The sequence below is a fragment of the Meles meles genome, chromosome 5 (assembly GCF_922984935.1).
Source record: "Meles meles chromosome 5, mMelMel3.1 paternal haplotype, whole genome shotgun sequence".
In the NCBI taxonomy this organism is placed as follows: Eukaryota; Metazoa; Chordata; class Mammalia; order Carnivora; family Mustelidae; genus Meles; species Meles meles.
The window spans coordinates 15,397,383-15,411,042 of NC_060070.1; the positions used below are offsets into that span (position 1 = coordinate 15,397,383).

Below are 13,660 nucleotides of genomic sequence, written 5' to 3' on the forward strand. Positions count from 1 at the left end.
GTTACTACTACACCACTGTTCTGAGGGGAAATACAGCCTTGCATTTTTAATAAGCCTCTGATCATACCATCTCCACCAACCAATCATTAGGTAGCCTCATTTCATGGGTGTTTCTGTTTAAAGATATCTTATTTAACGTGTATTACTGATTCATTAACACTGAACACACAGCCAACAGCATTAGAACTCGTGCCCAAAGTTTATCGAACACACGTGTTTTCTACAGCCTTGATCGGACACATCACAGCCTCCTGGTACTCAGGAACATTAGGAAGCACTTCAGCATTATGCTTGGGAGTCATTTTCAACAGCAAAGTCACCAACAAAAAGCCCGGAAATGGGAAAAAAAAAAAACACAAAAACACAAAAACACAAATACAAAAACAAAAAACGTGGCACTACACAGATCCGAGCAGGGCACTTGTTTATAGGAGAACAGCTGACACGGGCACACCTTGTTTGCCCTCAGCTGGGAGCATGCGTGTCGGAGGACTCAAAGTTTTCACCACTCTGCCCACATCTGTGAATGACCAAGAAAGGGCCATGAGTCCTGATTTGGGGGTCCCCAATAAATTTGAGCAAGTAGGCAAATTTGTGAGTACGGACCCTGCAAATAATGGCAATCAACTGTACTTGGAATACCCATTGGACTCCTTTCCACTTTAATTCCTAAGGGAGAGGGATTCACAAACTCCCCGCATTCCTCCAGTCCCGCTCGAAGATCGACTGCTGGGGCGCTTGGGTGGCTCCCTTGGTTAAGCATCCGCCTCTGGCTCAGGTCATGGTCCCAGGTCTGGGGATCAAGCCCCACATAGGGCTCCCTGCTCAGTGGGGAGCCTGCTTCTCCCTCTCCCTTTACTTTCCCCCTGCTTGTGCTCTCTTGCTCTTTGTGTCAAATAAACACATGAAATCTTTAAAAAAAGAAAAAAAAAAAAAGATCCACTGCTGAATGGCCATTCTCCCAGTAAGCAACCTGAGCGAGTCAGTATATCCGGTGTTTCCTGCCTACCATCAGCCATCCACTCAGCTAAAAGCTGCTCAGAACATCTGTGTGCCACACCCTTCGCTAAGAGCTGAGAGAAATGCAGTGAACAAGACATGGTCTCTGTTTGACCAGTGCTCAGGGATTCCTCCTACTTGAAATCAAAGGGAGTTCCAAAGGTCCCACAAGTTTTTCAGATACTACAGAAGATACAATTTAGTTCTCAATGTAACTAAATTGTACTTGTACTCAAATTAGAATGTACATCCTTTCTCTCTGAATTGCTTGGAATGTTCCAGCGGAAATAAACACAACCATTTGTAAGGTCTTCCAAAAAAGACAGATGTAAAAGTTAACAGAAGGAACCCTTAAAATCAACCATGTTTCTGACAATGTCGTGTTGTGCAAATTCTACAAGAGCAAAACACAAACACAAACAAACAAACAAACAAAGCGCCATTTAAAATACTTTCCTGATACAAGTAAAACCAATCATGGATACACCTATGCCTGTTCGAAAAGAACAGGTTTTTTTGTTTTGTTTCTGAGTTCAGAAGGAGAAGTTCCAGTCCACTTTCAATGCCTCATGTAAATTCACATGGGTCTAGAACCCCTGAAACCAGGAGAAAGGGGCCAAGGCTGACTTCACTTATCCCTATACTAAATCTCCATGCAGAAGACCATGGCGTTAGGACTCCATCCATTCACACAAGGAGATTACTGGCAACTGTGTGCTAACACGGACACCTGAACTGCCAGGAATACAGAAATGCATTTCCTTTCATCTATGCCATTGATGAGCTACACAATTTGGGACAAGGTAGCCACATGAATGAAGACATGAATGAGCTCTCAAAGCAATTCATTAAGTGAAAACTTCTTACTGGTCTTTTTTTTTTTTTTTTTCTTTTTCTTTTTCTTTTTTTTTTTTTTTTTAAGTTTAGAGAGAAGGAAAAAATGTTTTGAAAACTTTTAATGGAGTTAACGGCACTCTGGGTTATTCTTACATCGCTGGCTTTCCCGTGCTAGGTAGAAACTATTGAGCCACGTTCCAAATTTCACTAGAATAAGAAATAAAAATGGTCAATAAAGAAACCAAAAAAGGTGGGAGAAAAAATCTGGGAATACACCAATGGAACAACTAAAACAGGAAAAAAGAAAAAAAGCAAGCAAGCAAGCTTGATAGGGGAAAAGAAGCCAAAAGGAATTTAAAGCACATAAGAAAATAAAGCAAAGAAAAAAGAAAATACGAGAATGGACTACTACTAAAAAAGAAAAGAAAAAGAAATCAGCAGTGGAAGGAGGAAGTATGCCAATGTAAAAATTACTATTTCTAACATCAGTTTACTTGCAGGGAATTAAAAGAAAATTGTCTTTTACTTTCGGGGTCTTGGAAAAAAAAAATCTCAAGTCTTTCTTTGAGAAAAGGGAGTCCAGTTGCCAAGAGCACTGCCCAGGAAGTAATGCCCTGCACAGCTGCGTCGGCTGACTGTCGGGGCCCTCCACGCGCTGCTGTGGGGAAGAGGCAGGAGCCCCAGCCCACAGATGCACCCTGGGGATGGGAGAAGGGAGGGGGAGGAGGCTTTGGGACCAGACAGCTCTGGAGCTTTCCATGCACCATGGACCTGAGAATCTGGACACTAAACTCCGGAGGCCATTCGCTCCCTCCTAGGAGCTGACAACATTTGGGGACTCCTGATTTGACAAGTCCTGATTTTATCCAGGACTTGTTCAGAAATATCTAGCCCCGAACATTTCTGAATGCGCTTTATTAGCTGTAAGTGAACTTCTAAAATCTTCCCAAAGCGTAATTCACAGAAAGTAGAAAATCACAAGACAACATAACCTACTCTCTCTTCCACGATAACACGTTTCATTAAAGTTTTTATGGGAGCAGACTGGGGGACCCCGTTTTGTCCCTCCAAAAAGGAGAAACCAAAAAAAAAAAAAAAAAAAAATCCAGACTTGTTTGGAGCTTTCTTTTTAAATCTTCTGTGTAGTACTTCTTAGACACATGGTATTAATATCACTGATAATATCATTATTGACATTTTGACTATTTCTTAAATTATAATGACACACAACTACGTGAGGTACATTAAAAGGATTTGATTTCTGCCTAGGAAAAAACATCTCCAGGCTCTATAAAAGAAACCAGAATCACCCCCCCCCCACACACACACAACTGACACCAGGACTTTCTGGCCACCACATCAACATCCTACCCTCCCCGCCACCACCATCACCTTCCTCGTCCTAGCCACCATCACATCAGGATTCCTCGTATCCCTTACAAGTGCCAGCCACACCGTTTCTTAGTTGAGCTAGCTTCTTGAAATGATGACTTTACCAAACTACATAAAATTTCATCGGTGGTCTTTTCTATCTTTCTTCTATCTAATAGGGTCTGAACATGCGCATGTAAGAGAAAGTGTTGGCGATCGATGTGAAGCTTCCCTCGTAATTCCTAGTAACATTCTCCAAGGTGCAGAGCTCAGGAATTAGGATGTCTTCCCCAAGATATCATAAAGGTGCTTCCCTTGGCCTCCAGCCCACTGAGGTCCTCAGATTTCCGAGGGCAGCAGGGGGTGATGGGTAATATTTTACAAGTGGAGAAGGGAACAGCTCAAATATACCTTTATTTTTAAAAAAGGCATTATCTGTCAATGCATTGGCAGAGTTTAAAACATGAAACAAAACTATCTGATGGCTCTGATGGGCTGACTCCCTTCGATGAAATCCCTCACAGTTTCACTTTGTGTTCGAGTGGATCGTATTTTGGGGATTTACAAAGCATCTTTCTCTGGAGCATGCATCTTGGCTCTAAACAGTTGTGGTCATTCTGTTTTCCTTCTTCAGAAAGCAAGCAGAGTCTTGAAATTAAGCTAAATGACTAATTTGTCCTATCCATTCCATGGGTCCTGGAAAAGCAGGGAACACACTTAGCACGCTGTACTGTGCACTGGGTTCATCTAAAGTTACATTAAAAATAATACTGATGTCACAGGGAGGAGTCAGATGTTTTCATTTTGTGCTGCATGTGTATTTTAGAAAAAATGTAGTTATAACTCATATATTTCCTTATGTAAAACTATTTTCACATAATCAGGGTTTTAGTTTTTTTAATGTATCTATAAGTAAATGGTGTTTATGATAACACAGGCTGCAAACACATGTTGCAGATGGTGGTCAAGATTTTATTCAAATCTGACTTCCACAGAAAATGATTTCCTATTATCATTCATTTATATTTGTAATGAAGCTCCTGACCATTTCAGTCTGTTCTTTCCTACTGTCTTTTAGCTTACAGAAGCACTGGAATGAATATTAATATTAATATTAAGAAATAATGAAATGCTGAATGCTTGTGCCCCTTATGGGCTGCTTTCCTATGCCCTTTTCCACTTAACAAAATTATTAGTATCTTTTACAGTTTTTCCTGATATCTGCTGTTCTTGTCATTGTTGATTTCTCTCTGTCTTTCATGTTCTCAAGACAGTAAGCAATCCAAATGCTAAACCTGAGTTTTCCCAAATTAGGAATGTCACATCCTGAATACATGCACAAAAGCAATCTAAGGATCCAAATTAACCGAGTGCGAGAAAGAAGATTAGAATAAGTGGTAATTATCCTGCAGGGAACTTTCTCCCCAACAGGTACAAGCTACATGCAGTAGGTGAAAAGGAAATGGGGATTCAAGATGCGAATCCGGTTTTCAACCTAAAATATACTCATTCCTGAGATGATATGTGGCTCCTTCAACTATTCTTAGACCAACACAAAATGTCAAGGGAACAGTAACAACTTAAATGAATGAAATAAGTAAGAACAGAAATAAAGGGTGCTAAAATATCATCTACATACAAGGAAAGAATGAGTGGACACTTGAAAACTAGCTCTTCAAATCTCTCCCTAGAGATGAGCCTTAATTAAAGGTGAGAAATTGTTTTTAAATGATCACGAATGAACACACTATTCATTCAAAATATGCACACAGCCAGCAGACAAATTACTAAGACACTGATTTCGAGGCTAAAGATCTGTGTGCTTGTCAAATTTGGGGGAACGGGGTAGGGAGGAGAAGTGAGTAAAATTTAGCTTTTAAGAATATGGGGTAGTAAAACTTAAATGAACACGGAGCACTACATTTAAGTTGAATTTTTAAAAACATGGTGGATATAATATGTTAGTTTTGTTCAAACCTCCTAAGTTGTTTGAACACTGAAAAGGAGCTGAGGATAAGAGGACTCCCAGACGCCTTCAGTCATGAAATTTTAGGTAAGAGACATCTTGGAAAGTCAGAGCTCGCCTGTTTACAGAGATTCCCTCCCAACAATTTGTTGGAACATGTGACAATCTTTCTCACATTATGGTATGCCCAGGGCAGTTTGATCAATTACATTTCTTCGTACATAGATATGGCTACATATTGTGACCACTAGAAGAAAGTCACCGTCATATAAGTCACTGTCATATCTTAATGCTAAATGATGTGAACTTCATGTAAATTCTTTAAACATCCCAGTGGAACATTCAGATAGACAATCCATAAGATGATACCATGTTACAAATGGAAAAGTTAAGAATCAGAAATAATAAACCTTAATCTAACAGACCTGAAGACACCAGTTAATTTCGAGGGGGAAAATAAAATAAAGACAATCAAAATACCTTTTTGGTTTGTGTAACTAAAACAACTAGCCACTTACCCAAATTTTGTGTCTTTTATCGAGCACAATACGTTAGGCCACTAACTTTCAAACGTCTATGGTAAGAAAGACATTTTATATAAGAGTCGGTGCCTATGAGTGTGTATAATTAAAACAAATTTTCAGGAAACAAAATCCATCCTTATGAAATACCATGTATTCTGGTACTTTCTATTATATTCTTTTCTATTTTACTCCTTAAAAAAAAAAAAAAAAGTTCCAAACTCACTAAGCGATATCACGTTGCCCTGGGTCACAACAAGCAGTTTGAAAACACTGCTTTCAACCCTCAAAACTTTAGTCACTACTGAAGGTAACAGACAGTTTCTAAAAGAGCCTAATCATTTTTTTTTTCTTTTTACCCAGAGTTATTCAGACAGGAAAACTGAGCAGGCAAATATTAAATAACATCTGTCCACTTGAAACAATACTGGTACAGTGTCCTATCTTCCTCCCTGGTAACCCAGAGGCAGAATTCAAAGAGTAAGGACGTTATAGGAAATAAACTACAAAGGAAAAATCATCGTAAAACTGAGTTTCCACATTGAAACCCATGTGTATGAGTTCTTAACTTTATTATTAAAGTTCCACATCATTTTTTTTCATTATTCTAAATATATTTGAATACCATCTAATGCAAAAAGTTTAAGATGGGGCATATTATAGTAATATTATTTGCCACTGGGATGATGAACAATTTTGAATTAAATGTCCCCTCTTTATTTGACCATGCTCACTTTGTAATTATTAGCAAGGCAGTAAATAATTCGCTGAGGTGCAGTCTCATTAGTACCCATTGAAATTCAGTAGGATTAATTTGCAATAAAAGAACTGAAAATTAAATGGAAAAGAAAATAGTTTCTGGAGTCCACTATAAGGTTATGGAATTCACATCATACCAAGTGCCTTTCTTCACATCAAGAAATTTAAAAGGTTGCATGAATAAGACTTAATCGTTATATTTTGTTCTAACACTCCAAAAAAAAAAAGTGAGCAGAATAAATTCTTTTTCTTTCCATTTCAACCCTGAATTAAAATAAGTAAAATTAATTTCAAAAGCGCCAGCTTTCTGAATTTTGTTCATTCTTTGCCTTTTAAGTAATAACTCAGTCTGAACCTGTTTGGCTGTGAGATGATGCTCTGAAGTCCTTTCAGGGGGCCGAAGGATATGGGGTACGTTCAGATACCCCAAGAGTGTTGCCCTTTGGTATCCTCTGGTGCCAACCTGTTTCTTCCTGTTTCTTCTGCTCTAAATATCTCTCTGGAACTAGAGCACGGAATAGAAAACGGTTCACAGCTTGGAATGCAGAAGGGTCCAGTTGGGGGTGGGAGTCAAGTGCAGACACCAGTCTGCAGTTTGGCTGTGCCTAATTCAACGCCCAGCCACATGGGCATCCCAGAGTACAGCTGGCCATTGGGTGCCTAGGGCACAGGTGTTCATCAGAATCACCCACCTAAGTCCCCCCACCAAGTCCATCAGGAAGAGAAGGCAGAAACTGTCAAAGGGGTAATGGGAGAAGGGAGGGGAGGAAAGCATAATCCTTAGGGATAGGGTGGGAGATATAAGGACACAAAACACTGGCCACTTAAGTCACAAATGTGTTCCTGTATGTCCTGGACGACTGACACTTCCACAGCGACTGAAAGGCGCGCAAGCAAGCTGACCCCGCGTACCACTCCCGTGCACGCTCTGCCGAGTAGGCCAGAAACATAACTTAGCCGGCAGGAGAGTTACTTCAAAACACTCTTGCATTCGGCATGTTTTAAACTCACAAGACACCTATACATTTTCGGCTGTCAGAAGTCATACGCCAGCAATCTGCTCCGGCACGGACTCAGCCAGACAATTCAGAAATCAGAAACTTGTTAAGACTCATTCAATTTCTCTACGGCTCTTTGGAGGGGCACAATTCAATCCTAAAGCCCCCAACTTGGGATGGAGAGGAAAGGGGGGAAGTAGGTCTAACACTTTTTGCTAAAACAAAATTATCGTCATCGTAATAACAGCGTGCAGATTTTCAATAATAAATTCTAGATGAAAGGAAATGTCGCGAACACATTAAAACAATGTCAAATAAGAAGAAGAATGATGATAAACTCTGAGCTCCGCTAACCCTACACACCTCTAGCCTTAAATAAAGACTCCAAGAGCTTTGTGTTTATTTGCTCTGGGTTATTCCCCCCAACAAATGACCGCCGCTTTCTATGATTTTCCAAAATGAATTAGGAAGCCCACGGGTTTTCGGATCTGCCTCTTACGCAGATGGTAGGGGTGTGGAGAACAGAATTTTCTTCAAGCTGCCAGGCGAGAGAACTTGGCTCTCTCGAAAGCAAGATCCACAAACCCTTTCCCCCCGCCCCCAACCCTAACCCCCCTGCCTTGGCCGGGTCGCGACTCACGCGGCTCCCGTGGTCCGGATGCCGGGTGCCCAGCCCGGCGGCCTAGGGCCTCCCGCTAGGTCTCGGCCGCGCGGCCCCCTCTCCCCCTCCCGCCCGCGGGGCGCGCGGCTGCCACCCCGACGTGGCGCGGCGGGCGGCGCGGGTACCTGTAGAACGCGGGAGGGCCGGCCTCGCGCACCGCATAGCCGCTCGGTTCGTTCTCCAGGTAATAGGGCACCTGCTGGCCGTGGGGGTGCAGGAAGGGCGAGAGCTCAGGTGGCGGGTGCAGGAGCACCAGCGGGCTCGGAGACACGCTGTTGAGCGGCTGGAAGCCCCCCAAGCCGTTGGCGCCGAACGCCGCTGTCTCGGACCCGGGGCCGTAGGAGAGGCCGGACTGGCCGTAGACCGGCGCGGAGGCGGCAGGCGCTGCGTTGAAGTCGTACGCGCCACCCTCGGGATAGTTGTATACCGCGGGCTTGCTGCTGTCCACGTACACCTCGCCCAGGGGCCGCTCCAGGGGGATCTTGAGCTGCGGGGGGCGGTTCAGAGGCTCCAGCTCGGTCCCTTGGATTTGATGCAGCAGGGCCATTCCCGACGCTTTGGTGTGGAGGGTCATGGTCATGGTCAGTGGCCGCGGGCAAGGCGCTCACTGTCTCCCCCCCCGGGAAGAGGGCTTAGCAGCCGACCGGCCACCTAGAAGAAGAGCACAGCTCGGGGTTAGAGGCGGTGCAGCGCATGTCCCGCCACGAAGCGAGTTCTGGTCCTGCCGGGGGAGCCAGCCCGTCCGGTGGAAGCCGGGCGCCCAGATGCGATCAAGTGCAGCGGGCGCGAGCGCGCTCAGCGAACTCCGGGGCTCCAAGAGTCTCCAACTTTAAGTACCGATCTCCCGCGCTCATATGCATTACAAAGGTACTGGAAGCCAGCCAGGGGCTGTTGCCTCGCTCTGACATTGGTTGAAACATCACTCCAGGCGCAACTCGTTTTGGAGCGATCCCAAAAAGCAGCTTCCCTGAACTTTACTTTACTTGTCGCTGCTGGATGGAAGCTAAATTTCAGTGCGGGAGGGCGGGGGCGCAGAGGGATCTCCTAAAGGTGGCCCGGGGAAGACGAGGTTTAAAACAAACTCGCAAGACTAGTCTAGGGGCCGGCTTTCTCCACGCGCTGCCTTATGTGCCCCATGCCAGACTCCTATCTATATCTCTGTTTGTCTCTCTTTCTGTTTGATTCACTCTCCTCGTTGGCTGGAAATATGTAGTGTGTACATAGAATGACCCTGGGGAGGGCCACTCTGTAACTGAGATATGGCAGATAGAATGGGTTGTGGGGCTGCCTGTGCGGCCAGCGCCAGACAGCTATATTTAGTCGCTGCGGGGACTGAGAGGAGACATCTGGGGAGAAGTGGTGTGTGTGTGTGTGTGTGTGTGTGTGTGTGTGTGTGTGTGTGTAGAGTTAAGGTGTACCCATAGGAAGAACTGGGCTTTGCAAGCAGAAGAATGGTGCCAGCCCTCAGTTTCCTCATCTGCGAACTTCCCCCAGTGGTCCCTTCCAGCCAGGACCTTCTAAGATGCTCCCAGCCTGACTGGTATGTTTGTGTTGGACCACGCTACTGTACTTGCTCCCATTATGAATTCTCATGTGAATGATGATTCACAAAAACCTTTGGTTAGGCACACACGGGTGTCCGTGTCTTCCACAGGTTATGCAACCAAAACTTCAGAAAGCTTAATATGAATTTTGACCTTTCCATACAAAGTGTAACCTCAGTTCATTAACTGAATCCTTGGCCCCTCTGTTACACTGTTGGTCTAACCCAACAAATTTTGAAACGCAGTGCTACGTTTCTGTTCTTTACTCCTGCAATTCGATTCTCCATTCACTGCACTAGGATATGCAGAATCAAATATTCAGATGAAAAAGGAATAGAAAAAAGTTTTGAACTGAATTAAAAATCTAAGCCTACACACACAAACAATATATGTACGTACACACGCGGGATATGGTAAATATATTGTGCACCCACAATCCTGGAGAGTTTATACTTTTTAATAAACTTCCTTTGCAACAGCCTAATAGACTCTGATACAACTATCTGATATGACCACTAATGCTTTGCTTTAATTGCTATCCCAAACACCCAACAAAGCACCTAACAAAATGTTCATGGCACATATAAATGCCACGGTTGCTGTTACCAACAGTAATTTTTTTTTATTTTTTATACTAATAAGTATATGTTTCACCTAGTTCTTACAAGAACCAACAGACCATTTTTGGATACTATGCAGATGTAGTTAGTTTACTATGAAGACAAAATTGAGCTTAGCATCAATAACCACAGATTGTAAGCAAAGAAAGGGTTAAAAATACATTAGGTGAATCACAGATATTTCTCTTTATGGCCAGCAACCATTAATTTCTAAAGCAATTTTTTTACAGATGATTTCGTTTCCATAAATCACACTTTCAATTTTCAAATGTCTTTTTTAAACACATGCAAAAGCACTTCATAGGGCTCTTAAAAATCAGCACCCGCCAAATTACACATGAATTACACAAAGAATCCGACAAGTCCTGGAAGAAAACGGAGATGCACACACAAACCCACTGAAAACAGCAAATCCTCGTCTCCCTGCTAGGATACAGACACTGGCCAGAAAGGTAAGTTGCTTTCTCAAAATGCTAAAGCTACAAAGAGAGAAATCAAAACAATCCTACCCTGCTGGATCAAGAGCGTCTTTCCAGAAATGTTCCATGGGCTTGTAGAAGTCAAGGGCTGAGGCAGTGAGAGGGAAGGAAGGAATGTGCTCGCATGTGCGCGTAGCTCCGTGTGTGAGCGAGGCAGAGCGTGTGTGGATGTGTTTGTGTGTGGAATGGCAGGGATACGGGAAGCAGCCAGTAGGCAGGGCACTTGGCAGCCCCTCCCGGCAAACACAGCAGCTGGGCTGCAGCGCTGAGCTGGATGAATGGCAGTGGGGAGTGAGGAGCTTGCTGTCTGCTCAGGGGGAGCGGAGTAGCACAGCCAGAGTCAGCCTTCTTGGGGGGGAAAACAAAACCCCAACCCCACTTGTTCCTTATCCTTGGAGCCTGGAAAGCGCCCCATCCTTTCTGCTGCCACCCTAAGCAAGAGGGAAAACAGGCTTGCTGTAAATCATAGGCTTATGGCTAAAATAGAATGCCAGTCAAAAGTGTATGGATATCAAATTTACAAAATGTGACATGGGCGGTTTTTCCTGAAGAATATAATTTAACAATAAAAGCCTTCTGGAATACACTTGGATCAGATGCCTTGCCGGCCCCAGCTCCCCCCCCAACCTCCCCCCACCCACCCCCCCACCCCAGTCTCTGAACAGACACACTATTGCCATGCCTCCGATTGCACCAGGAAACCAGACTTTGGAATAAATGTTTTGGCATTCTAGGGATATGTTTCCAGCTGAAATGTAATACTCCTCCACCTCGTTAACCAAACCCACAAACCTTTCCACGAATAGCTCAGTTGACTGCTTTCTGTAAACATACAGAAAAAAATATATATTATTAAAAGCCTGGGGTACGAAGATAAGATGAAGGTGGGTACCTCTGTTTTAGACGGATTTTAGGTTTTCTGGGTGTACCGGCATTGATCACGGAGAACGGGGGGCTCGCATACCACAGTGGTATCCTGGATGGACCTACCTGGTCCTCAACTTTTTCTCCCAACCGTGGTACTGACACACAGTAATGAGGTGTTCCCTTTGTGCCCTCACCCAAGGTCCCAGGACACGTGACACCTAGTGGAACCTTTGTTGCCAGACATTAGTCATGGCCTTGGGTATTAAATAACTCTAATCACAATGTCAGGAGTGGCCAGTCTCTGGCCCTGGGACCCTCTGCAGTTACCAAGATACTATGAGTGGCTCTCCAGAGCAGTACAGAGAAAGAAGTTAAAAGTTTTATATATATAAAGAGTTACAAAAACTTTCATGTCATACTGTAAATATACAGTTCATGTTTTCAAAGACCCCAAACATTGTAAGAGTGGAGCAGAGAGACACTCCCTACACAATCGGCTGTAAAGGCCAATATTGAAAAGACAGTACCTCTTCGTAGGTGACAGTGGTCAATCCTAATTCCTCCTTAGGTCAACAGTGGCCACCCATGCACTAGGCCAGTCCAAAAATGTGGATGTGTAGGAAGGAAGAAGGGAAGGAAGGAGAGAGGAAAAAGAAGGAAAAACGAAGGAGACTATAATAATCTTAATAGACTTTGATTACTCTGAAACCAGCAGGCAAGGTCAGTCACACCAAAGGCAATTTTCTTGAATGCTTTCTCTCCAGCATTCTCTTCCCTCTTCCTGGTCAGATTCACCTCCCAGGCTTGGGGACAGCACTGGAAGATGCCCTGCACCTCGCCAGTTTTCCTTCGCTGCTTCTGGCAAACAACCCCACCGTGCAGCTGGCTCCCAGCTCTCCCCTCAGCCCTCTCCTCGAGGTCACGGGGCACCTGCTCCCCCCACCGCCGCGACTGCGGGCACTGGCAGGTGAAGAAGGGTTGGTCCGGTGCCTCTCTCTCCAGCTCCACCGCTGAGTGTACCTCCGGACCCACTTTTCCAGCATCTCCCAGGCTTTTCTGGCTGGCTCAAATTATGAGTCATCACTCCTTCTGCCACAAACATGACGCTCTTCTCAACTATGGGCTATGAACAGCATCACTGTCCCTCCAGTCGAAGCCGCCGGAGGAACACCTCTCAGTCTTCTCTGCCGGCTGTCTCTCCCTCTCTCACCTTCCAAATGGCTGAGCATTCTAGATGTGCTGCTTCCCCCTCTTCCCTCCACGTTTCCATCAGGCTTCTTCAGCCCGCGTTACCTGACTTGGAAGAGGCTCCTGGGGACCTGCCTGCCTCTTCCTTCCCCCTACTTCTTAAATTCTGCTGCCTTTTAGCTCCTGGGTTCTTATTGCTTCAGGATCTATCTTCTGATGACCCAGCTCTACCCTTTCCCCAGATCATAGCTCCCCCAGGGGTTCAGCCTTCCTCCTGCCTCCTGTATCTCATCGGACCCCTAGCCCTATGCTCCAGCCAAACAAAACCCCAGTGTTCCAAACACTTGCAGTTTTCCTGATGATGTTCTCTCTGCCTACAACCCCTGCTTTGCTCACGTGTCAGGGCAAGACCTCTTTTTCAAGGTCCAGCCCAAATGCCACCATATCCATGATCCTTATTCCCTTTTAAAAAGGAATTTCCTGGGGTGCCAGGGTGGCTCAGTGGGTTAAAGCCTCTGCCTTCAGCTCAGGTCATGATCTCTAGGTCCTGGGATCAAGCCCCGCATCAGGCTCACTGCTCAGTGGGGGGCCTGCTTCCCTTCCTCTCTCTCTCTCTCTCTCTCTCTCTGCCTGCCTCTCTGCCTACTTGTGATCTCTGTCAAATAAATAAACAAATCTTTAAAAAAAAAAAAAAAAGGAATTTCCTGCGGCGCCTGGGTGACTCAGTGGGTTAAAGCCTCTGCTTTTGGCTCAGGTCATGATCCCAGGGTCCTGGGATCGAGCCCCGCATTGGGCTCTCTGCTCAGTGGAAAGCCTGCTTCTTCCTCTCTCTGCCTGCCTCTCTGCCTAC

General features: G+C 44.7%; 1 protein-coding gene across 1 annotated transcript in view; it reads right to left on the minus strand.

Annotated features, from left to right (window-relative positions):
• Positions 1–8,759, minus strand: part of LOC123942083 (estrogen receptor-like) — a 142,513-nt gene extending 133,754 nt beyond the window's left edge. Inside the window, exon 1 of the mRNA XM_046006037.1 lies at positions 8,238–8,759. Coding sequence (XP_045861993.1) covers positions 8,238–8,692 — 455 coding nt within the window. The 5' untranslated portion in view covers positions 8,693–8,759. The remainder of the gene's footprint in view (positions 1–8,237) is intronic.
• Positions 8,760–13,660: the final 4,901 nt, after the last annotated feature.